Here is a 26,700-nt window from a genome sequence, read left to right as displayed (position 1 = left end):
AAGGCTCAGGGGTCCAGGATTATCTTCTGTGTCTGTGTTAATTGGTTTCCCTTTTCTTTGTTGAAGAGGGTCTGTGCAGTCCTTCTGCCTAGTCCTCCATTTTGCTGGAACTCTCCAACTTGGCATTTCTTAAGCTTTCTTTGATATGTTAATTAATGTTTTCCATCAAGTTTGAGGAAGTTTTTAGACATAATTTCTTCATAATCTTTCTGCCTTGTGCCTCTCTCTTCTCTCCTTTTGGAACTCATATTATACATATGTTCGTATACTTGGTTGTGTCCTACATGTCTTTGAGGCAGTGTCTATTTATTCTTTTTTCTTTCTTTTCATCAGACTGGAAGATCTCAATTGATCTATGTTCAAGTTTGCTGATCCTTCCTTCTGCCTTCCCAAAGCTTTTATTGTGATTCTCTATTGAATTTTTCATTTTAGTTATTGTACATTTCAACTCCATAATTCCTGTTTATTTATTTCATCCTCCCTTTCTCTTTCCCTCTCTGCCTCCCTTCTATCCATCCTCCTTTTCTTTTTAAAATAATTTCTAACTCTTTTTAGTCTATTTTGTGAGGCATTATTCTCGTATTTTCCTTTAGACTTGGTTTTCTTTAGTTCTTTTAACATACTTAAAACAGCTGACTTAAAGTATTTGTCTGTTGTTGTTGTTGTTGTTATGTGCCGTCGAGTCAGCCCTGACTCATAGCGACCCCTCCTTGGGTTTCCGAGGCAGTATCACTACGGAAGTAGGATTGCCCAACCTTCCTTCCGAGGAGTGGCTGGTGGGTTTGAACCGCCAGCCGTCTGGTTAGCAGGCAAGTGTCTTAGCCACTATGCTACCAGAGCTCCCAAAGTATTTGTCTAGTAAGTTCAAAATATGTGGCTTTCTCAGGGATAGTTTTTGTTCACATCTCTTTTCCTGTATATGGGCTATATTTTCGTTCCTTTATATGTGTTATAAATTTTTGTTAAAAATTTGAACTTTTAAATTAATGTAATTTGGAAGCGCTGGAAGTAAAATTCTCCCCAGTCTCTGTAGTTTATTTTTGTTGCTTGAACTAATTCTGCCCCCCCCCCTTTCTTCTTTGTTTAAAGAATTCTGAAGTCTCTCCTTATTTAGCGTAGCGATTAGCTAATGATTAGACATTTCCTTAAATGCCTGGAAACAATAAGCCTCCCAGTTTTTGCTGAGGAGTTCTGTGCACACTGGGGCACATCTTCAACTCTTGGCCAGGCAGTTTATAACTCCACCTTAGTGTTCATTTTCTGTTTGCACAGAATCTCAAAGTTAACCAGAGGTTAGAGCTTATTGCCTTTTTAGAGATTTTCCCTGGGCATGACCACAGCCCTATGCCTCGTGTATGGTCTTCTAGATTCCCAAGAATATGACAGAGAATTTCTGAGTTTTTTATAGAAATATTGCTCCTCAGCTTTTCCTTTTAAGCTTTTTGGTCAGTCTATTGTTTACCTAAACTGTAATTATCTGCCTCGGGCAATGATGATGTCAAACAATTGCCTCTGATTGTTTTTGACAAATACTTCTGAGGAAGGGCTGTTTGCGGTGGATGAGCTTCGACTTATGCCAAATAAAGACAAATTTTATGAATCCATGGAACATCAGACAGATCAAATAATGACAATTCCCTGGGAATGGGACTTTGAAGGAGCTCCTACCCCATTTTCCTCCTTTCAGTAGCTGCCAGGCTGTTGGTTTTCAAGGCTACTGTGGAATGGAGGAATAGATGTAAATGAGGAAAGTTACAATGTCCAAAGCCTACTTATTTTTACTGAGATTCAGTCTTCTTCTATTTTTTTTCTCTTCTCTAGTAAACACTCTCCAGATTGAGAGTTCTGAAACACTTGATTTTGCCAGTGTTCTTTTTGCTTTTATGGAGGAGAGAATTTTTGGATTCCTTACTTAGCCCTTTTTTTTGACCTTTCAATGTGTGTTGAGTCTTAGATTTATACCCTAGCAATTTATCACAGAGCCATGGCAAAAGTCAGTCATGCTCATCAGCCAGTTTATCATATTTTTATTTATAATAGTTAAAATTTTGAAATGTGCTAAACACTTAACGGAGTAAGCACTTACCCACTTCCTGGACTAACAAAAATGAAAGAAGAGGCCAAGGGAGGAGGAAGTATATAACATAGAGGTTGAGAGTCCTGGTTCTAGAGTCAGAGAGTGTGTATGCAAATTAGCTTCTTTAAACCACAAATTTCTCATCTATACAATGATATCAACTCCACAGTGTTTTATGCTTGGCTTAGTTAATTAAGTGAGTTATTATCACTGTTATCGTTGCTATCATTCAGCAAACATTTTTTTTATGATATAATGTAAATAAACTAGCAGGATATGGAATTGTGTGCATACTTTAAACAAAACATGAAAAAATAATTCCTTGGCAATGCATAGAGAAAATAAGATTGGAAAAAAAAAATACATCACAGTAGTGGGATTATGGGCTATTTGTTTTCTTGTTTCCTGTTTTTTTTTCCTGACAATATTATATGGCTTTTTAAAATGGAAAAGATAAATGTGCAGTCATAAGAAGAATCTCTTTCTAAAAAGGTAAGGCTCTCCTGGTAGGGTTTTTTGTCATCCAGGTAAGAATGCTCTCATTTAGACATGGGGATGGTAGAGGTGCAGTTCAGATGCATCTTCAGGGAGTTTTTGGTCATTAGTACTTTTGGAAAGAGCTCTGGTGGTACCATGGTTAAAGCATTTGGCTGCAAACCTACCAGCTGTTCTACAGGAGAAAGATGAGTCAGTCTGCTTCCTTAAAGATTTATAGCCTTGGAAATCCTATGGAGCAGTTCTGCTCTGTCCTAAAGGATTGCTGTGAGTAGGAATTGACTCAATATCTGGGTTTAGTTTTGGTTTGGTAGTACTTCTAGAATCTCTCCAGGTGGCTCAAGTGACTGAGATGTTATCTATTGGTTTTTTCCAAGAGAGTATTTGATTCAGAAGGTTGGAGGCCAGGGATCACTGATATGAGACAGCTCTGAAGGTGGATTTCAAAATCAAAGAAGAACCTTTTTAATTCTGTTGTCAATTATAAGGCATCTTCCTTTGGGGCCTCCATCTTCTCTCCTATAAAATGGAAGTGAATGATAACACTCTTCCCAAGGTGCCTTCCCTCCCACCCCACCCCTCTCCTGCCTTTTTATTGTGAATTGGATAAAAGTTTACAGAGCAAATTAGTTTTCCATTAAACAATTCATAGATGTTTTATTTCATGCCATTGAGTGCAATCTACATAACATAATAGCACTCATCCCATTTTCTCCCTGTTTCCTATTTCTGTTCATCCTTCTTTTGTTTCTTTTTTTTTTTTTTTTTAACTTTTTATTATGATTTGGGTAAAAGTTTACAGAGCAGATTAATTTTCCATTCAATAACTTATGCACATTTTGTTTTGTGACCTTGATTGCTACTCTTAGAATATAACAACACCCTTCCCACTTCTTCCCTGTGTTTACAATTTCCATTTTTCCTTCTTTCTTTTCCCATCCTGCCTTCTGAGCATTATCCCTGGACAAATGCTGCCCTTTTGATCTCCTATAGTTGATTGTGCTAGGGAGTGTGTACCTCCCTGGTGTTACTGTTCACTTTATAAGCCTATCTGTCATTTGGCTGAAAGTTGAGTCACATGGGTGAGTTCAGTACCAGGCCTGAAGAGTATCTAAAGGTCATAGTCTTGGAGGTTCCATCCATCTCTATCAGACCTGGTCCTTTTTATGATTTTGAGTTTTGTTCCACATTTTTGTCCTACTCTATCCAGGAACCCCTATTGTGATCTATTTTAGAGTGGTAAGCATTGGTAGCTGAGCACTATCTAGTTCTTCTGGTCTCAGGGTCGTGGAGGCTGGGGTTCATGTGGTCTATTTGTCCTTTGGACTAATTGTTTCCTTGCATCTTTGATTTCTTCACTCTTCTTGGCTACAGACAGGAGAGACCAATAGTTGTACCTTAGATGGCCTTTCAGAAGCTTTTAAGACCCCAGTCCACCACTCATTGATATAGGATGTAGAACATTTATTTTGTGGACTTTGTTATGCCAGTTGATCTTGGTGTACTGAGGTGTTTCTAAGGGGATTAAAAAGGAAATGCTTGATAGTGCTTGGTTGTTTGCTAGTGCTCCATAGATACACTTTTTCCTTGCTGATTGTTTGTATAATTGTGATGTGACTTGGCTTTCTACTCTAGGTTCCGAGGGGCACCAGTTATACCTGTGGCGGCCAAGCCTGGAGGACCAGAGGCCCCTGAAACAGAAGCTCCACAGGGCATATCCGAGCTTATTGAGGTACTATCAGTTTGGATCCTCTCACCCCAGCCCTACTTAGTCAGGTACCTATGTGTCCTCCTCTGTCCTAAAACAGAGAGAGAGAGCCAACCCAGATGAGAAAAGTCTGAGTTGGGTGCATTAACCTTCCTCCCTCACATCTTAGCAAATTCTCCCCCACCTACCTCAAAAAAACAAGCCAAAACAAAAAAAATTGAAGGGTGCCAGGATTGGGGCCACAGGAGATCTGACTCACCCCTATCCCACAACTCTGCAGAGCACTTGTCAAACCCACCACTCACACATAGCAACTCCTGCCAGCCTGAAGCTTAGGCAGAGTCATCCATCCTACTTCTTCATGTTGCACTAGGCCCCTCCAGTGTGCCAGCCCAGGTCCAAGCTGGGGTAAAAGAGATGACTCAGTAGCAGGGCAGCACAGTTTGAGTTCCCATGGTCTTAGTGGTCATGGACAGAGGGAGGGAGCTCAGTAATCAAGCTAGGGTCTCAGAGGCAGCCAGCAGAGAGTGTGGATGTGATAGTGACACCACTAATGATGGTAATGGTGAGGATGGGGATAGTGGTGCTGGCTCATTGAACACACAGTATAGAGCTGGACTGCTGGGCTCAGTTGTGGCTCTACCACTTACTGTACTATGATCTAGGGCAAATGATTTCATCTCTTGCCTCAGTTCCCTTGCCAGAAAAGTAGGAAATTGGCTTATTTTCTTTGTGCAGCTATAACAGAAATATCACAAATAAGTGGCTTTAATGAACAAATTTATTTTCTCACAGTTTAGGGGACTAGAAGTTCAAATTAAGGGTGCTGGATGTAGGGGAAGGCTTTTTTCTCTGTTGGCTCTGGGGAAACATCCTTATCTCTTCACCTCTTATTCCTTGGTTCCATGGTGATTTTCATGTGGCATGGCATGTCATCAGTCTTCCCCTATCTGTGCTGCTTTCCTTCTGTACCTAATCTACTCTTTTTATATCTCAAAAGGGAGTGGTTTAACACATACACTATGCAATCAGCATAACATACTACAGAAAACTGTTCCACCTCCTACTTTGACGAATAGTGGCTGGGATCTTAAAAGCTTGCAAGAAGCCATTTAGATGCAGTGATGGGTCTCTCCTCATCCAGAGCAAAGAAGAATGAAGAAAACCAAAGATTCATGGAAACAATTAGTCCTAGCAACTGGTACACCATCCAATCTGCAACCTATACAACTATGAGACCAGAGGAACTAGATGGTTTCCAGCTACCACTGTCAACCACTTGAAGGGGATGTAGGAGATCCTGAATAGAGAGGGAGAACAATGTGGAACAAAACTCATTTGGAAAAAAAAAACAGGGGGACCAGGTTTGCTGGTCTGACACAGCCTGGTGGAACCACTGAGACTATGGCCCCTAGTTGTCCTTCAGGTCTGGAATTAAACCCACACCTGTGGCTTCCAGCCAAACAAAAGACAGGCATATGAGTTGAACATTTACCTGAGGTAGATACACTCCTTGGAGAGAACAGTCATGGGAGAAAGAAGAGCTGTTTATGCACAGGGAGACAGCTCAGGGGGCAGGAGGGATGGACACAGGGAAGAGGTAGCTATTGGGAGGAAGTGGGAGGAGAGCTGTTGCATTGTGGTAAATTGTAGTTAATGTCATGAGACAAAGCGTATGTGAACTGCTGTATGGAAAGTGAATTTGCTTTGTAAATTTTTACCCAAATCACAATTTAAGGAAAATAAAGACACACACTATACTGATGGCCTCATGAATGTAATGAAACTATTCAAAATGAGATCACATTTACAGGTATAGGAGTTAGGTTAGATCACCCTGTGACCCCTCAAAATCCATATTTTTCCATATACAAAACACATTCATCCCATCACATCATCCCAAAAGTCTTAAATCAACTTTAAGTCAAAAATCTCATCTTTTGAATCGTCTAAAGTGAGTATGAGTGAGACTTTGGGTGTATGTGAAATGTAGAACAAAGTTATTTGCTTCCAGAGTATAAGGTGGAGCAAAACACATTTCCATTACAAATTGGAGAAATTAGAGGGAAGGTAGGGTTCACAGACACTAAGGAAGTCCAAAACCCAATAGAGAAAATTTCATTAGCTCTCAAGGCTTGAAAATAATCCTCTGTTCACCAGGACCATCTGACCCTGCTTCCCAGACTCTGGGTGATGGCCATGTTCCCTGATTTCTGGATGGAAGTCCCTTAACCCTGAGCATCAGCCTCACCTTCCAGGCCCATTGGGAAGGCAACCTTGACCCATTGGCTTTGGGCAGTGCCATTCTCCTAGTCCGCTTTAATGGTGACACCAGTCCCTTAGCCTTGGGTAGCTTTATTTTCCTGCCCTTTGGTCCTGACAATCCCCCACCCTCAACTTTGGGTGAAGGCCCCATCTTCTTGATGGGCACATCTGAATTGCAGCCCTACACTCTGAAACCAAGGTGATGGAGATTTGACCTTTGAAACCTAGGAGGCAGTTTTTCTACCCTTTGAAACAGGAACAATGATTCAACCCTTTGAAATGGAGGCAGCCTTGCCCACCATGATCCTTCTAACAGTTGCTGATCTCCAAATTGTTCCCAGAATGGTTCCCTCTTTTTCTTGGAGGACAACAAATGTTTGCAAGCAAGTCACTCCATTGCCTCATTACAGCCCATAGAATTCCAGAAGGCACACAGCTTTTCTTCAGTTTGTACCATCTCTGTCCCTTTCAGATGAATCTGATGCGATTTCTACTGTAGTGTTTCATTAGTCCATCAATCACAGGCTTAATCTCTTTAACAAAAGATTTTGTATCCAAACCCTTGGTGAAAGTTCTAGGACATGTTTCCTTAATTTATATAACAGAATTTTCCAAATCTTTAACTTCTGATTTCATTTTGCACAATTTCTGTTTAAGTCTGTCTCTTTCCTCTCACATTTCACAACAAGGAGAAACCACTCAGCCTTTTTAAGATCTTGCTTAGAGGTCTCCTCAACCAAATATTCATCACAACTTCTATATTCAACTAAATATATTAACATAATTCAGAGAAGTTCTTTGCCACTTCCTTCCAATGTCCAATCACATCTTCATAATTTCCTTTTATAGCCTCACCAGAAACACATTTAACATTCACATTTCTAACAATATGCTGTCTCTGATGGTGGAAACTTTCCCCACATCAGTTCTTTTTGAACCCTCATGAGAATTGCCCTTCATGTCCATAATTTTACCAACAATCTCTTCAAGGAAATCTAAGGCCTTCCTGTGAAGTACTTCAAAATTCTTCCAGCCTCTACCCATTACCCAATTTGCAAAACCACTTTTAATTTTAGAATATGAAATTCTGGTACCAATTTGTCTTAGCTTGGGTTTTCTAGAGGAACACTCTAAATACTAATCCTGGTACCCAAATATCTTAATTTGGGTTTTCTAGAGGGATAAAACCAGTGAGACATTGATAGAGATAGAGAAATGGATAGATATAAAGATATTGATTGAGATTTACTTCAAGGGATTGGCTCACACAACTGTGGGGCTGCTGTTGTTAGGTGTCATCAAGTCGGCTCTGAATCATTGCAACGCTAGTTTCAACAGAACGAAACACTGCCTGGTTGTGCACCATCCTCACAATTCTTACTATATTTGAGCCCATTGTTGTAGCCACTGTATCTGTCCATCTTGTTGAGGGTCTTCCCTTTTTCGCTGACCCTCTACCTTACCAAGCGTGATATCCTTCTCTAGAGAATGAACCCTTCTGACAACACGACCAAAGTAGTTGAGATGAAGTCTGCCCATTCTTGCTTCCAACTAGCATTCTGGCTGCACTTCTGCCAGGACAGATTGGTTCATTCTTTTGGCAGTCCGTGGTATTTTCAGTATTCTTTTCCAATACCATAATTCAGAGGTATCAACTCTTCCTTGGTCTTCCTTATTCATTTTCTAGCTTTCACATGCATATGAGGCAATTGAAAATACCATGTCTTGGGTCAGGTGCATATTAGTGCCATGGGGCTGGCATGTCTGAAAGGCTGGCTCCAGGCCAGAGATTTCTGCAGGCTTGCATCTCAAGATCCGTAGATCAGGCAGCAGGCCGAAGACTTCTACAGTCTTACATCCCAAGATATGTAGGTCAGGTGATGAGAAGAGTTCAGGATCAAAAATGAGCTAGTTCTGCCAGAATAGCTATTTATATTCTGGAGGCAAATCACACTCCCAAGGAAACTTCCCTTTCAACTGATTTTTCCATCTGATCATGTCAGATCACTTCATGGAAGGTGATTGCATTACATTATGGAATAACAACCAATCGGTTATCTGGACAAACCACTGAGAACTATAGCCTAGCCAAATTGATACTTGAAGTTAACCATCAGAGCAATCTAATACTAACTTTTACCTTGTAGAGTTGTGTGGGTTAAATAAGTTAATAAGTAAAATGTACTTGAACTGAGCTATGTCAGTATGATGATGTATGCACCAGGCACTATACTAAGTTCTTTACATATATTTTCATTAACATACTCTGTATACTGGGCAGGCTTAAATTATTTTTGCCCATTTTTCTGAGGAAGAATCTTAAGAATGAGAGAGGTTAAGCAACTTGCCCAAGATCTCATAGCACATAAGTGGCAGGCCGAAGTTCAATCTCAGCTTAGTTTTTGGGTTCTGCTTTGTTGTTCTCTTGCACTGGGATCTCCAAAGCCAAAATTTTGGATGTTGACTATGTTCACTGCTGAGCTCTCCCCATCCCCCCCAAAAAATCAACATTTTTTTGGTGAGGTCTTTGTTACTTTTTCATCTAGAGCACTGCTCTGGAAGCATGGGACAGTTGTTTAAAGCATAATCCACAAGAATACTGCTGTGAAAAATGTTAGCATATACCTTTAAGAAGTATCTACATAAATCTCAAGCCAAAGCCTATATTTAATCTCTAGTCTTTTTCCAAATGAATTATTATCGCAAGATTAAGACTTTGGAACATTCATTACCAAATACTTTTTTGACAATCTATTGCCTTATGAAATCAGAAAGTAGTAAAATAAAAGGAAGAATGCAGTTTTTATGTTCATTTGTTTATTGGTAATTAGCTCGGACAACCTCTGGAGCACATAGATGGAATAAAGAAGATTGGTTTGTGGAAGTTGAAAGTGTATGGAAAGAGCCAGAGAAGGCGGAAAAGCAAAACCACAAGCTGTGTGGGAGGGAGTGCTGGCCCTCTTGTAGAAGTTGGGCTAGTTCTTTGTTTTGGCTGGAGCTTGGAGAAATGGCCCATGAACTGCCCTGGCTGGGAAGAAAGACACCATACCTTCTTGTTCTGACACTCCCCCACCCCTCACCCCAGCCCTGGCTCATCCATACCAAACACAGGCAGCCCTCCCCCTCCTCTCTCTGCATCCTCTTTGCTTTTTCCTTCATTCACTTGTTCTCTTGCATAGTGCCAGCTGTTGGAGGTACTTAGAAGTACTTGCAGCCCTACAGCGTGATGACAACTAAAGAGATGACTACGATAGAATATGTTCACTGTGGTGATGGGTGAGGGGTGCAGTGGTCATGCAAAGAGGTGATATGAGGTATAGTGTGAGCCAAGGCTGGCTGGGTGAATGCAAAAAGGGCAAGGGGGCCACATCTCCTGACCTCCTCTAACCCCACAAGAGGAAGACAGTATCACTATCAGTAACCCAAGGCCTATTACTGCAAGGCCAGACATGCTGCCTCCCTCTGCCCTTTCACCAGCCGTTCCTCCCAAAGCACCCACCACTTCTCTCCTGGGTCCGATAATTCACTAGTGGCCACACAGAACTCACAGATTACGGGGTTTATTAGGGAAGCACCAGGCTACAAATCAAGTTCAGGAAAAATGCTCAGTCTCTCTTTCAGCCCACAGACTCTCTCCTAACAGTCTCTCACAGTCTCTCTCCCAACAGTGAGTGTCCCTCGGTGTCTCACTTAGCAATGCATGTCTCTTGTGTCTCTCTCCCAGGAGCGCATGTCTCTTTTAGCAGCACATCTTCCTCAAGCAGCAGTCGGAGAGAGACTTCTTCTGCCTCTAGGAGGCCTCCTTTTGAGCCTGGCAGAGTGTCCAAACTAACCAATCATAACATCAGAATTCTAAGCACCTGAGAGAGAGCAGGAACTTCCCAAAACATTGCTTTGTGTTATGCCCAACAGAAATACCCCAGGTGGATAACTTTTACAATCAAGAGCCCCTCAGTTGTTCACAGCAAATTCCACCACAGAGTTTACGAAGACTTATGGCTAGAAAAGCCACACTAAGTAATTTACTACATCGCAGTGAAGAAGCTGCTGATGGGGGCATGTTCCAGACTAGCCTGTGGCTGGAGCCTAGGCTAAGGTGGGAGGTGCTGAGAGATGAGGTCTCAGTGGTACTGGGGTTGGATTGTAACAAATCTTACATCCTGAAGGCTGAGAATGCTCATGAGCCTAAGGAGTGATGTGCCAAGGTATCCTCTAGCAGACTGCCTCTGGTACAGTGTAGAGGCCTGCTGGACTATTGTAGTCATCTCAGCAGGAGAGGAGAGGGATTATTCTCAGAGCCTTTTTCATTTTTACTGAGCAGAGAGCACTAACAGCGTGGCTAGGCTTGTATGTAATCAGGGAGCTGTGCATTTCTGGGCACCTAGGCCTGTTTGCCAGGGTGCCAGCTTGTAGCTGGGGCTCGCCTTGGCTATCATGAGCCCCTGGCCAGTCATAGCCTCTGCCCTTCTCTGCCTTTCTGTCTCACCTCCTCTCCCTGACAGGGCATGGCACCTGTGGGTATTACCACCATCATCTCTTTTCTAGCTCCTGACATCCCAGATTTCTATCCCAACGAGAGACCCATCGGGACCGTTCCTGATGTCTGTGGACCACTGTTTCTCCATCAAGGGCCAAGGCACTGTGATGACGGGGACCATTCTTTCAGGTTCCATCAGCCTCGGCGACAGTGTAGAGATTCCTGCTCTCAAGGTCAGTCTTGTCCTGTCCTTTCTTTTGGCCTCACTCTCCAGCAGCAGGGAAGTGCCACAATCCCATCACCTCTTCTGCTGCTACCCCTGCTCTGCCTTTTCTCCTGCTTCCTTGCCCCTCAGGCTGCTCAGCCCTGCTCTGCTGCACATTCTCTGACTTGCCCTTCAGAATTGCCACTTTCCCCATTATCATAGGAGCTCTGGTAGTATAGTGCCTAAGGCACTTGACTGCTAACCAGAAGACTGGCAGTTCAAACCCACCAGCCACTACTGGGAAGGAAGGTTGGGCAATCTACTTCTGTAGTGATACTGCCTCAGAAACCCAAGGAGGGGTCGCTATGAGTCAGGTCCAACTCGATGGCACATAACAACAACAACAACAACAACAACCCATTATCATAATAACATCCATTTGTTGGAAGCCTCCCAGGTAGGTGTTCTTTCTAGATAAAGAAGCTGAGGCTCCAGAAGGGGAGGGGGGTACAAAATCACATGGTCAACAAGTGAAGGTACTGCCTTTCAAAAATCCCTCTGTGAAACATGGTAGCAAGTATGTGGGGATGTGTTTCTGTACACCTTTTTAACTACAAGAATCTCAGATTGAAAACAATTTGAGTTTTGTGTCATAGTAGAGCACTTAACTGAGACACTTAGGACTCCTGCAGAACCCTGCAGTCAAGCAGTAATATAGATTAATTTTCACACTCCCAGTGACCAGTGGAAAGTTCCATGTTATCCCTTTGAGTACCTGTGAGAAGAATGGGCAGCTGGGATCTCCCCATCACCACACCTTGAGCACCATGGCTAGGCTCTGATTTCAGAGGTGTCCAGTGGCCTTGATGTTCCCCTTACTCAAAGGGCTTTTCTTATGGTTTTACTTCACTGGATAAGAAAAGCTTGCATCCTCACTGACCACCCTTCCCTTTCAGGAACAATGCCCACTGCTGGAGATAACTGAGAAGTTTTCATAGCCCTTTGGATGAGGGAATTTAATGTGCATGCTAACTGGGAATGGCTACCTGGAGTACCATGTAGAGACAGGTTCTAAAGTTGTCTGGCTCACCAGGTAGGGGTACAAAGGTAGAAGGTCAAAAGAAGCACTATGTTTTTGTTTTGTTTTGTTTTTGCCATCTCTAGTTGGACCAAGGAAAAGGGGATACTTCAGGAATTAGAGGAATGACCAGAGGGCTTCCCCAGGTAAAGGAAATCTCAGGTTCAGGTCTTACCTTCCCTCTCTTTTCTGGTGGTACAGCTGTTGCTTCTTCCTGTGGGAGTAGTGGTCTTTCTGACCAAGAAAGTCTGACCAAAAGTAAGGGTTCTTTTCAAGGTCCTTCGGAGGCCGGGAGCCAAGACTTCTGGATGTGTCAGCAGGAGCAGGGAGGCAAGACTGCTCTTCCTTGAGTCTTGGGGCCTCTCCTGTATACTGTGGATGATAATCCCCCTCTTCCACTGACTGCAGTAAGTCTACTAAATGTAGACCATTTGTTCTGGAAAAGGTCCACTTAAATAAAATCTACTTAAGCCAGTGACTAAAAGTGAAAATCTTAAAAACTAAAGCCCTAAATTATAAAAGTAAGATAAATTTATATCTAACATAATTACGATGATAGTTTTGACTATGTGGTGACTCTTAGCTAGAACATAGACTGAATCAGATGCTACGTTTCTTTCTAGTCCTTGTGTTTCTTAATGCTGACCTCTGTGGGCCACCATGACCTGGTGTCCCTTCTACCCTGAGAGAAAACATTTTCAAGGCCTGAGGGAGGAGCTGGGAATAAGGAGATGGTGTTGAGTGAGGATTCTTGGGGTATATAGACCTTGAATTGTGGGTACCTGGGGATCTAGAGGGAGAAGAAAGTACATGATTGCAGGTGCAGGGACAGCAGTACTAGGATCAAGGGCAAGGGGATGGGAGAGGGCCAAGGTGGGGCTGGCCAGCCATGACCAGCGAGGATATTTGAGGAGTGTGTTCTAAAGTGTTGGTCACTCTTTTCTTCTCTTTTCTCCATAAAGGTGGATCTTGCCTGTCAACAGCCCTGTTACTGGTCTTGTAATGCTTGTGCAAATATAAATGTAATTCTCCTGTTTTTGGTGCACCATTTCCCCCCAGTTTACTTTTCAGCCCTCTTGGTGTCTGTTGCTATGTGGGAGGCAAGGCCATGGGGCAAAACAGATAGAGTCAGAGAAAGCTTAAGTCCTTTATCATCTTGGGCAAGTCCCTCATCCCCCTGAGCTTAGCCTTTCCCAAGAGAAATTACAGTGCCCTGCCTACCCTCAAGCTTGCTGATTGCATGTGAGCAGAGGCCCTATAGACATTAACAGGGTCCTGCCTGTGAGAGCTGGAGTCAGAGCTGCTACAAACCCATGGCCAGCTCTACCTGTCCTGTCTTTCCTGTGAGACCCAACTGACAGGTGAGAGAACTGGGCTCAGGATGTCAGGTAACCAGACAGCAGAGTCAAGACTTGAAGTCACTCGTCCAGCCCTGAAAGGCTGTGCTCTCTGTGTGTTGTGCCACATTGCTTCTGGAGCCCAGAGCAGACCTTGGCCAATGTGCTTCCTCTCTTCTTGAGTAGACACTCTGGTCAGGGAGCAACTTGGTGGGTGCACAGGTCTGCTCTGCTGAGTCCTTCCCTAGGCTTTGGAATGCACAAAAGCGCATTTCAGAAGAGGCCGAGCTTCACAACTCCTTCTGACCTTCTCCCACCCCTGTCTTCCATGACTCAAAATTGGAGGCCAGAGCCTACTGGGCACTGGGGACATTGTAGGCCAGGGGCTTTTCAACTAGACAGCTTCTCCCCAAACACAGTGACATCCCTGTCAGATTTCACTAACAGACTCGGACACATCTGACCGCTTGAACTTCCTCAGAGGCGGAGTAGAACCATTCCAAATAAACAGTCGCATTCCCTTCCTGGCCTAGGCTGGCCTGCCGGAGCCTGCCATGCCCAGCCCCTGTCCCTGCTGCCCACTTCTGTCCCCAGCTGGGGCTGATTAGTGAGCAAGGAAATGTTAGGGAACAGGGAGTAAAGGAGCACACAAAAAATCCCATTTGAACTCCAGAATGATTTAAACTCCTGACTTCCTGAGGTGCGCCAGCCTTCTCTGGTCCTCAGCCATACCTCCGGGATCTGATCTTGGGATTGCAGACTAGTATGTGTGAAATAAGTGAATAACTCTGAGCTCTCTTTTGCCTTCTACATTTTCAGTGTTGACGTTCTATACTTATTGAGTATCTTTTTGGAGTCCCTGGGTGGTGCAAACGGTCTACACACTTGGCTAGTGATGTTTTTAGTGGTGATTGACGATCTGAGTTATCACATCAGAAACTGTCAAAGCCTCAGACCATACAGGAAGAGCCAGGCTGGGCATTCAGAGAGGCTGAGTCTGCCATTCCCCAGCTTTGTGGCCATGATTCTGTCAACCTCTCTGTGTTTTTCTAATTCAGCAAAGAGATACAGTAACTTCTGTGTGCTTGGCTGTGTCCAGGCCTCTGGAAGATGGGAAGTGGGGATAGCACATGCAAAGTTCCTGGTACCTAGGGGCATATAATAAATTTCAATAGTTGATACTATGTCATCATTATCATTGCCATCTAATTTTTTTTTTTTTTTTTAATTTTTATTGTGTCTTGGGTAAAAGTTTACAGAACATAGTCATCTTCCATACAGCAGTTCACATGTCTTGGTCTCATGACATTGACTGTAATATCCCACAGTGCAATAGCTCTTCCACTTTCTCCCCATAATTACCCCTTCCCTGTGTCGTTCCCTCCCGTGCACTTCTGCTCCCCGAGCTGTCTCCCTGTACATGCACAGCCCTTCTATTCTCCCGTGATTGTTCTCTCCAAAGAGTGTATCTGCCTAATATAAAGGTTCAGCTCATATGCCTGTCTTTTGTTTGGCTGGAAGCCATAGGAATGAGTTCAACTGAAGACCTGAAGGACAGCTAGGGACCATAGTCTCAGGGGTTTTATCAGGCTCTATCAGACCAGCAAACCTGGTTCCCCCTCACCTTTTTTTATAGTTTTGAGTTTTGTTCCACATTGTTCTCCTACTCTATCCAGGATCTCCTATATAGATCCCCCTCCGAGTGGTTGACAGTGGTAGCCAGGTACCATATAGTTCTTCTGGTCTCATAGTTGTATAGGCTGAGGATCACATGGTGTACCAGTCCCTTGGACTAATTGTTTCCATGCTGCTTTGGTTTTCTTCATTCTTCTTTGCTCTGGATGAGGAGAGACTCATGGTTGCATCAAGATGGCTGCTTGCAGGCTTTTAAGATCCCAGTCACTATTCACCAAAGTAGGATGCAGAACAATGTAGGATGTTATGCCAATTGAGCTTGAGGACCCCCGTGACCTTGGTCCTGAACCCACAGGTCCAACTATTCACTCCTTCTGGGTAGCTGGCTGTGGCCAAGAAGTGACTACAACCTTGTCCCTTGTCAGCTCTACTATATACCTGGAAATTTTTACAGAACATACAAATACACTTTAGAAACATTGTCTGCCAACCCTATACATGGTCATGAGCACACTTCCCCCTGCATAGACATACCTAATCATTCAGCTTTTCCACTCATCTATACACCCATAGATCAATGTTTGCCATCACTGACAACGTAGTACTGTATGTTATCATTGCCATCTAATTTTATTTTTATGTTATGAACTTCTGTTATGGGCTTTAAAAGTAGGAAATGGCAAGATAGTTTACTGGTGTAAGGAAGGCTTCTTGCTAGAACCACAGAAATGAGTTATTTAATTAGAAAGATGCTTTGCAAGCGCTTATGAATCGAAGTCAATATTCTGAAAATGATGACAGACATTATTAATTATTAGATAAATGTTGGTACCTATTTGGTGATAAAACTTACAGAGAAAAGTTCATAATTTAATAATATATTCTTCTAAATCAAGTCTATATTCAGATTTATTTTCCTTTTTATTAAAAAGAGAAAACAACCCAATGAAGGAAAGAGAAAATCTTTAATACAGTAGGTGTTGTTACTCTTCCCTTTTTACCTTTGCTCTTGGAAGCTGTTCACAAAGACAAGATTGTAACATATGGAAAGAATCTGTTTTCTTGCCTAAGCAGGCCTGCAGATGCCACTCTTCCTGACCTGCCCTTCCCTACCTCCAGTGGCTTGCCACTCCTTAAAATTGCCAAACACTCATATGCTATTTCTCACCTTGGAGCTTTTGTGTGGCTGTTTCCTTGCCTGGAATGTGTCTTTTGGGAATTCCTTTGCACCTTCTAAACCCAGCTCAGGTTCAGCTACTTGTGGTGAAAGTGCTTCTGACCCAGTACCTGTAACTTGGCGGGTGCTCCTGGTTTGTATTGATGCCACAATCTTGTCCTGTATGTGTCCTCATGCCTGTGCCTCCTACTATGCTCAGCCCTGGAGGGCAGAGACAGTAAGTATGTTCTCCCTCTCAACACTTACCCTAGGGCTCAGCCCTAGTAGGCTCCTAGAAAATATTTGATGAATAAAATAGTGGGAAAAGGTCAATAAAGCAAATATATGACTTATTTTTTAATAAGATTTTGATTTAAAAGTGGTAGGTAGTGACCTTAGAGGGCTGTGTTTGGAGGAGCTGGCCCTGCTGCAGGCAGACACGGGAAACTTGAGCTGGACAGTTGGCTGCTTCCTGCTCTGGCTGTGCTTGCCTCCTTTCAGAGGCCTGCATCTTGATGACTTCATCTGTGAGCAGCTGTGGAGATGTGCCCTGTCTCAAAAGCTAGCTCATTTTCAGGTAAATGCTTGTGAATCAAGTGCCCAGGGAGACAGAGCAGGCTTCCCGAGCCACCTGTTGAAATGAGTTCTTGAGACCCAGCTCCCTCTGCCTCTGTATTTTTCATCTAGAAAACACAAGGAGTGATCTTTATCCTTAACTATTTCCTGCTTCAGAAGATAGGCAATTTTTACATGTCAATATATAAAGGAAGGAAGGCTTTTGTGAATTTGAAGTTTTCTTTCTTTTTTTTTTTAATTTTTTTATTGTGATTTGGGTGAAGATTTACAGAGCAAATTCACTTTCCATACAGCAGTTCACATATACTTTGTCTCATGTCATTGACCACAGTTTACCACAATGCAACAGCTCCCCTCCCACTTCCTCCCCATAGTTACCACTTCCCAGTGTCCATCCCTCCATACTCTCCTGCCCCCTGAGCTGTCTCCCTGTGCATAAGCAGCCCTTCCTTCTCCCATGATTGTTCTCTCCAGGGCATGTGTCTACTTGAGGTAAATGTTTAACTCACATGCCTATACTTTGTTTGGCTGGAAACCACAGTTGTGGGTTCAGTTCCAGACCTGAAGGGCAGCTAGGGGCCATAGTCTCAGTGGTCTCACCAGGTTCTATTGGACCAGCAAACCTGGTCCCAACCATCTTTTTTTTTTTTTTTCCCTCCAAATGATTTTGAGTTTTGTTCCACATTGTTCTCCCTCTCTATGCAGGATCTCCTCAATCCCTTCCAAGTGGATGACAGTGGTAGCCAGGCACCATCTATTACTTCTGGTCTAATAGTTGTATAGGTTGCAAATCGGATGGTGTACCAGTTGCGAGGACTGATTGTTTCCATTAATTTTGGTTTTCTTCTTTGAATTTGAAGTTTTCTTGGTAGTTTGTTTTCTGCCAGTTAAAGCCACGGTGTCTGCTCTATGTGTCGTGTGCTAGATGCACAGAGCTCAGCTACTCCCCTGCTTGGGAGTAAATGGGGAAAAACTGAGAAGGAAGAGGAGGGAGAGAAGGGGAAGCAAGGAAATCCAGGGCTATTTTGGAAAAGTTGGAGGGAGTCACCTTGAGGAGATCAGCCCTCACTTGGTAGTCTTGTTGAGAAAGGGCACACTGCCTCAAGCCCACAGCCACTCCTCTGGCTCACCCTCATTGGCTCCCACCTGGATTCCAGATTGCTCCTGCTCATTCTGCCTCCTACCTCTAGTGCAACATGTCTGATGGAGGCCATGGTAAGACTGAGTTGTGTTTGTGTCATTTTCCTGCTCACATTCTTTCACTGATCCTTCTCACTGATAGTGTCAGATCTAAGGGGCTGTGCATAACATGGAAGGCCGATCATCATCTCTTCTTTGATCACCTCTCCTGCCTCAATGTCTTATCCCAGAGTGACACAAGATCATTCATCATTGTCAGTATATCCAGCAGGACTCTGGTTGCAAGTGACAGAACCCCAACTCAAATTGGCTTAAGAGTGATAGGACATTTTTTGGCTCAGGTCACTAAAAATTTGTATAGTCAGAACCTAGTGACTCTCTGCATCCCTGGCTATGCTGGGGTCTCTGTGGGCTTTAGTCACAGGCAGACACCCCTGCCTATCCCCCTGTGAACCTAGGCGTGCACTGCTCGTATGAGTAACTCCCCATACCACTGTGTTCCAGGGGAGTAACCAGATCAGTGAGAATCTCACCAGGCACATAGCACTCAGTTTGAGGCAATTGGATGGATGTGAGGGGATGTCTCTTGGGGCTTGGGGAAAGGTTTCCTGCATCTAAGACATTCACACAAGAAGAGAGACAACCTTTCTCCTTCCTCAGGACAATGACGGGAGGAAGGATATGAGGCCTAGACTTGAGTTGGGTAAACCTCAGCAGGTGTGATGAGAACAAGAAGAGTCTGAGGCAAGAGGAACATCCCCAGGAAGTGAGCCTGCACTCTGACACAGGATGCCAAGTCTTCTCTGCTGCTTCCCTGGTTATGCGGGGGTCTGTGCGGGCTTTGTTCACAGACTTTGTGCGAGACTTAATGTCCTTCCTTCTGCAGTCAGGGTTATCTATCACTTGTGGCCCAAAGCGTCCTAAATGACAGGAGTGGAAATGCTTCTTGTCCCCTGTAGTTATGAGCACATCTCCTTGACCAGGCTGGACCAGGAGTTCATTCCTATGGCTAGGGTGAGAGCAGTGCTCTCTTTGGGCAGGCCTGGATTCTTTGTCTATCCTAGAGCTGGGCGTAAGGTGGGAGCTGGAGTGGTTGGTTCCCTAAGCACATTAGAGTCTTATTACAAGAATATGCAGAGTGGACGTTGAGCAGGTGAAACTGTGAGGCATTCATTTGCCTAGTGCTCTCGTGTGTCCCCCTCTACAGGCTGGCTCAGACATGGGGCTATCCCTGAGGCTCTCTCATCACTGACTGTGGGGGCTAATCATTTATCTCACACAGCTTCATGGGTTAGTTGTACAGATTTAACAATACCGTTGTAATATGTTTTCATTAAGGCTGGCAAGAAGAAATTGTGTGTTTATCATTGCTGTTATCATATAACTCTGAATCTTGTCTTTCTCAGAGCATAGTACTTGGGGATGGGGCCTCAGCCTTCCTTGCTTACACATCCTGGAGACCCAGATTCTGTGAGGGCTTTGCCTCCATCCTGACTGTCATTGGCTTGGGCATGTGAGTCATATCTGCAGCCAAGTTGTAATATCCTATTGTCTCCCCAACAAGATCCAACCCAGTAAGGACATCACAGGTGAGGACAGAGATTGATTGAAGAGAACGCAGGAACTCAGAAGGTTTCTTGCTGTAAGTGCTGTTAGCAGAGGTCTGTTTAGCATCCCAAAGATCTCATGAGTTGTGGGATGCTGCCTCTCTATAGACCTTTTTCACATGTAATTCCTCAAGCTCTTTCTCACTCCTCAATCCAAATGAATTTTATGCCTTTGACCTTAGTCCCCAGAGAATTGGCTGGTGCAAGATGTACCAGTGCCAGCTTATACTCCAGAAGACCTATCCCTCCTCATTCTTTGTGTATGAGCCTCCCTTTGCTTCCTGCTGACATGTCCACCCACAGGGCTGGGGCTGGAATCCAGGGACCTGACTGCTCAGATGTTGGTGAGAAATAGAGAACGCTGCCTGAGATCAGGCCTAGCTGGCTCTAAGACTCTCAGTTCATCATGTAATGCCTCTTAGCGTCCACAGGTTCTGAAGTGTGGCAGGGCAGAGGCAAGCCTGGGGAAGGTGGCAGAGTGGTTGGTAGTGTAGGATGGTTGTTGAGTGTTTCCTCAAAGCCTACTGTGTGTTGGGCCCTATTTTCAGACCTGTATGTGCATTTGTTCAAGGTTTGCAATGACTCTCTGAGGCAGGGCTGTTCCATCCCTTGTTTGACAGGTGATAAGACAGAGACTGCCTCGGAAACCCAAAGAGGGGTCGCTATGAGTCGGGTCCAATTTGATGGTACATAACAACAACAGCAACAAAGACAGAGACATGAGGAGTTTTTAAATCTTGTCCAAGCTAGTCAGTGAAGAGCCCTGGATTCAGCTCTGGCATCCAGGATCCAAGCATGTGGCCCAACTGTCTGGGTGGGTATGGGTAGCCATGAGCTCTTGGGCGCACACCCCTCTTACATAAAATGGTCCAAAGACCCTTAGGTGTTGAAGCTGCTAGAACTGATTTATAGGCACAACCTTGTTCTGCCTTATCCTCCTGAGGACTGGACCTATCACAGCAGTTGTTTCCACTTCTGAGAGCTATCCGTGATTCACAAAATCTTCCACCTGTGCAAAGGCCATTTGGCTCACCCAGCTGAGGACACAGCATTGAGGAAATGTCTGCTGCAGTCCAAGTGGCATTTTCTTATGGAAAGGTGACAGTGGGGCAGCTGTGCAGCCCACCTTGGTGTAGTCCTGCCCCACTGCTGAGGTGGGCACCCTTCATCAAGTTGCTGGGCCTTCTTGATGTGAGTTCTGAGCTGGTACCCAGGACTGAGCGGCTGTCTAGAGTTCCACTTGGGCCTTCGCTGAGCTACAGCCTTCCCAAACCTTTCCAGGGTGTGTGTTGTGTGAGTTTTCAAGGCTTTTCCCTGGACCTACTTCTTTAGTTGTAGGAGCTCTGGTAGCATAGTGCCTAAGGCACTTGACTGCTAACCAGAAGGCTGGCGGTTCAAACCCACCAGCCACTCCTTGGAAGGAAGGTTGGGCATTCCTACTTCCGTAGTGATACTGCCTCGGAAACCCAAGGAGGGGTCACTATGAGTCGGGGCCGACTCGATGGCAAATAACAACAACAACAACAACTTCTTTAGTTAGGATGGTTGTCTTAGGATGCCAGCCTTGCCCCTCCCCACCCCTGTGTCTGACTGCAGACAGCACCACTGCTCATATATACCCTGTCCTTCCCAGTGGAGGGTACTATCATGTGGAGGTGAAGAACAGAGCATCAGGAGCTGGTTTGCCTGGATTTGAATCCCCAGATTTGCCCTGTTTCCTCATTTATAAAATGGGAATAATGATAACTTCCTTCCTCTGAGAGATAGTGTGGGGCTTTCACTCATATAAGAGCCTACATTATACTAAGTACTCAGTGACCTTTAGCTATTGTTACCACCCCCTCTTTTGTCTCCACATGAAGCCTTAGTCCTTTGACAGCCTTTCCAGCACACTTCAAGGTGGAACAAGGTGGCCAGGTGACAACCAGGGAGTTGCTGAGTGGTGAACAGACATGGAGGTGGCAAAAGTGGACAGATGGGAGTGCTGGAGGCCTCTGGGCATCACGTGGTGAAAGTTGCCTATTGGGAATGCCTGAGTCAGTGTGTGCCCTACCCGAAATACCCTTGTGAGATTCACAGGTCCTATAGTACCCTGCCATTACACTGCACGTTGTATGAAAAATTCTTCTCATGTATAGAACAAATGATATTTATGGAGTGGTATGGCATGGACTGGGCACTGTCGATATCCTTAGGAGGATAAGGCAGACAAGGGTTTAGTCTGGGGGCTCAGGCATGAGGACTCAGCTGAGTATCCTTGGACAAGTCACTGCCCTCCATAGACCAGGAGGTTGTTGTTCAAACAGAACAAGGGGACACTGCATGGTTTAAAATCGGGAAGGGAGTGCATTGGGGTTGTATCCTTTCACCATACTTATTCAGTCTGTATGCTGAGCAAATAATCTGAGAATCTGGACTATGTGAAGAAGAATGTGGCATCAGGATTGGAGGAAAAATCATCAACAACCTGTGATATGCTGATAACACAGCTTTGCTGAGTGAGGATGACTAAAACCCTTACTGATAAAAATTGAAGACTACAGTCTGCAGTATGGATTACACCTCAATATAAAGAAAACAAAAATCCTCACAACTGGACCAATAAGCAGCATCATGATAGATGGAGAAAAGATTAAATTTGTCAAAGACTTCATATTACTTGGTTCCACAATCAATACCTTCCCTACTGCCAGGTCACATTCATAAGTAAGTCTTCACATGCAGATAGGTCCTCCTGGGGGAGGCCTTCATGCTCCTGTTTACCCCTCAGTGGGGTAAACTCTGACTCAGCTCAGTGGGACTATTACAGATTCTGAAGCAGTGAGGGTGAAATGAGTGTGGCCTTGCTCAAACTTTGTGTCTGAAGCCTCTATGGGTGCTGCCATTTTCCTCTGCTTAGCTATAGGCTATGGTCCCTTTGAATGTTAGGTGCATGTCAATGTAGGGGCCTTGAAAACTAGCTTTGGTAGTGAGCCAGAGGCCTAGAAGGGCCTAGGACAATGGGGTGCAGACATCTAGGGCCCTGAAGGGGTGGTTCCACTGTCAGGAAGCAGGAACCTAGCCAGGGTCAGAGCACCAGTTGGAAGTAGCCTTGATGCAGAAAGTGGTTTGTTAGTGGAAAATTGACTGGTGCTAGGCTCTGCCCAAAATGAGTGTGGGTGCTATTTGTCTCATAAAGGAATATTTGGTCTTTGGACCTGTCTGAGGTCCAGGGAAGGAGCTATCAGCATGGAGTCAGAGTGACTACTAGGAGACCATCTATCCGCCTACTTATCTACCTACCCACCCATCCACCTATCAGTTTGTCCATCTGTCCAACAAAACTCTCGCTGAGCAGCCTACTCCTTCCTGAGCAGTTCACTCTTGCTAGACTTAGTGATGGATGCTTGGCTGAAAGGCCTGGTTTCTGCCCTTGCAAACCAGCACCTGTAGTCAGGGCTGGCTATGTAATTTTGGGACCCAGTGCAAAATGAAAATTCAGGAATCTCTTGTTCAGAGTCTTGTTACATGTACTAAAATGTAAAGCTTTTTACTTTCTTACCTTGATTTGTCATTTTTTAAAAAAATCTGCTATTTAATGTACTCTCAAGTTAAAAAACAAAAAACAAAACAAAAAAAAACCTCACTGCTGTCAAGTCGATTGGATTCGTAGTGACCCCTCCTTGGGTTTCCGAGGCAGTATCTCTATGGAAGTATATTGCCCAGTCTTCCCTCTGAGGAGTAGCTGGTGGGTTTGAACCACCAGCCTTCTGGTTAGCAGTCAAATGCCTTAGGCATTATGCCACCAGAACTCCCTAAGAAAAGTTAATTAAAAATTTAAATTATTGGTCTGATATCCTCATATCAGAACAATGGTTCATATTGTATAATGCCAGTTTTAAATGCAGATGTAAGACCGTTACTCACACATGGTATCACCAAAATTATACAACTTGTATAGATCGCTACATGCATATGTATTTTCTTCTTGCCAGAATAGTGGAAATGCTGTACAAAACTAACTCAACTGTTCTTATTTCATGTCTTGCTGTGAGGGCACACTATCAACACTCTCTACCTCCAGCTTACTTGTGAGTCAGTGCAAAAACGGCAAGGAGGCCACATGTTCTGACCTCCTCTAATCCCACAAGAGGAAGACAGGATTACCAGCAGTAACCCAAGGCCTATTCCTACAAGGCCAGACATGCTGCCTCCCTCCAGCCCTTTCACCAACCGTTCCTCCCAAAGCACCCACCACCTCCCTCCTGGGTTCGATAATTCGCTGCAGTGGCCACACAGAGCTCACAGATTATGGGGTTTATTAGGGAAGCACCACAGGCTACAATTCAGGTTCAGGAAAAATGCTCAGTCTCTCTCCCAGCCCACCGTCCCTCAGCCAAGAGTCTCTCACAGTCTCTTTCCCAGTAGTGCTGGTCCCTCGGTGTCTCACTCAGCAATGCATGTCTCTTGTGTCTCTTTCCCAGCAACACGTGTCTCAGGAGCCCGTGTCTCTTTCAGCAGCACGTTTTCCTCCACCAGCAGTCAGAGAGAGAGTTCTGCCCCTAGGAAGCCTCCTTTTGAGCCCGGCAGGGTGGTCAAACCAGCCAGTCATAGCATCAGAACTCTAAGCACCTGAGAGAGAGTGGACACCTCCCAGAACATTGTATTGTGCCACGCCTAACAGAAATAACCCAGGTGGATAGCTTCAGCAATCAGGAGCTCCTCAGTTGCTCATAGCAAATCCCACCTTGGAGTTTACAAAGACTTATGGGTAGAAAAGCCACACTAAGTAATTTACTACACTGCAGTCAGGAAGGACTGAAAGGAAAGGAGCCACAGGTTTCCCCATCATTCCCTTTCTTCCTCTGTCAACATTTTCAGTGTAAGTGGTTTCCCTACACAGGGAAATAACATGAGTAAAAAGGAATATGATGGAGTGCCTTGGCTGTGTTTCTTAGAAGGCCATTGCCTTCTTTCTATGTTCAAAGTAAATTCTGGTATGAATAGAAAGTGTGGCTGGGTGAACCCCTTCTGAGCATACCCATGCAGCCAGCCCTGCCCACAGCCCTCCCAGAATCCTCTTGATGCAGCTTATGTTAGGTCAGTGGAAGAAATAGGAGCCCAGGGCTTTCTGAGGGCTACAATGGGGTGAGCTACCTAGGTGAGTAGACAGACAGACATCTCATCTCTGTGTGGTGAAGGTGCTGATGAGACTGGCACCCAGAGGGGTGTGGGGACACTAAGAGCTTTCCAAACAAGGGTTAGGTAACCTGATTCTCAGATGATGATGGATGTTTGGTAGGGTATTCTAAGAAGGAGGCATAGCCCAGAGTTGAAGAAATGCTTGGTTTGTCTAAGGGAAAAATTGGTGTTTATTGTGGGTTTGGTGATCTTCTTAAAAAGTGTGCATGAGATATTTTGAGTGAGTTGGGGTTGGCGGTGCCAGTGGGGGTGTATTAGGGAGTCCTGGCTGGAGGTCTGACCCAGGATCTAACCCAGAAGTGGTTGAGGCCAGGAGAATCTTAGCTTCAGGTGACAGGACAATGTTCTGAGAGCCAATGTCTAGGAGAGATCTACAGGTGTAGCAGCATGTAGCCTGAGAGCATATTTTATCCTGTTGGGAAGGTGCTCCTGCATCTAGGAATTAAGCATGAGAGCCCTTCCAGGAGCTATGTGGAGTTGGGAGGCTCACAAGTTCCACTGTCTCCCTCATTCATGCTCCTTTGCCTGTCCAGTTTGTGGGCCCAGCCACCTTGCCTTCCTGGCTCTGGCCCCTGTTCCAGCTTTCCCCCAAAATCCCTTCTTGATCCTCGACTTGGTCTCTGGGCTTTGCTCCCCTGTAGCTCACCCAAGTTTAGAAAAAATTACCACATGCAACCTCTGCTCTTGCCCCTCCTCCCTTTGAAAGTGAAATTCTAGGTTTAGTGTAGTCTAATCCATTGTTTCTGGAGTAGAGACAGGCCATTTAGAATCACCTGGAATGCTTGTTAAAAATATTCCTGGTCCTCCCTAAGATATCTGAAGTCCAGGCAGCCAGAGCCAGGGAGTTAATGTTTGTAACCATCATTACAATAAGAACCAAGGAGGTTTTTGTTATCAGACAATTTGGGAGAACTCTGGGAAGAGCTTGTTTCTGAAGTTGGAGAGCCCTTGTTCAAGTTCCTGGTTAGCCATTTGCTGTGTGACTTTGAACTCAACATCTCTGAGCCTGTTTCCATCTACCAAATGAGATTAATAACAGTACTTAAGAAGGTGATTTTGGGGAGTGAAAGGAGTTGACAATGTTATGTAGATTACCTAGCATGGAATGGCTTTTCTAGCCATAGCCTTTGTAACTCCCCCTGGATTACTGGGTGGGACCATGCAAATATGTGTCAACTTGGTTGGGCAACTGGTAGTAGTTATTCGCTATAATGAGAATGGCAATTAACTCCATGGTAGAATTTGCTGTGAGCAACTGAGTAGCTGCTTTAAAACTCCTGATTGTTAAAGTCATCCACCTGAGGTATTTCTGTTGGAGCAGCAGAACTAATCTTCTGGAAAGTTCTCTCTCTCTTAGGTGTGTGGAACTCTGATGTTGGGATTGGTTAGTTTTGCCACTCTGCCAGGCTTAAAACGAGAGTGGGAGCTCTGGTGGCATTGTGCATAAGGTATTTGACTGCTAACCAGAAGGCTGGTGGTTCAAACCCACCAGCCATTCCTCAGAAGGAAGGTTGGGCAATCTACTTCCATAGTGATACTGCCTGGGAAACCCAAGGAGGGATCGCTATGAGTTGGATCTGACTCCACGGCAGTGAGTTTGGTTTGGTTTTGGTTTAGATGGAGAGGGAAATTGCACTGCCAGGTGAGAGAGGCACCCTGCTGAGATACGGTGGTAGTGAAACCAAGAGGCATGGGACAGAGCGCCAGGCTTATCTGGCCCACAGAGACAGAGGCCAGGCCAACCAAGAGGCCAAGGGCCAGAG

General features: G+C 44.6%; 1 protein-coding gene across 1 annotated transcript in view; it reads left to right on the top strand.

The window, feature by feature from the left end:
* Positions 1-26,700, top strand: part of EEFSEC (eukaryotic elongation factor, selenocysteine-tRNA specific) — a 556,144-nt gene that overhangs the window by 264,230 nt on the left and 265,214 nt on the right. Inside the window, exons 3-4 of the mRNA XM_007953206.2 lie at positions 4,208-4,304; positions 11,091-11,255. Of these exons, the coding sequence (XP_007951397.1) occupies positions 4,208-4,304; positions 11,091-11,255 (262 nt within the window). The remainder of the gene's footprint in view (positions 1-4,207; positions 4,305-11,090; positions 11,256-26,700) is intronic.

This window comes from Orycteropus afer, unplaced genomic scaffold, assembly GCF_000298275.1.
Source record: "Orycteropus afer afer isolate SDZICR_OR568_19922 unplaced genomic scaffold, OryAfe1.0 scaffold00377, whole genome shotgun sequence".
Taxonomy (NCBI): Eukaryota; Metazoa; Chordata; class Mammalia; order Tubulidentata; family Orycteropodidae; genus Orycteropus; species Orycteropus afer.
Note: the sequence above shows the minus strand (reverse complement) of the source record. Positions and strands in the feature narration are given on the sequence as shown.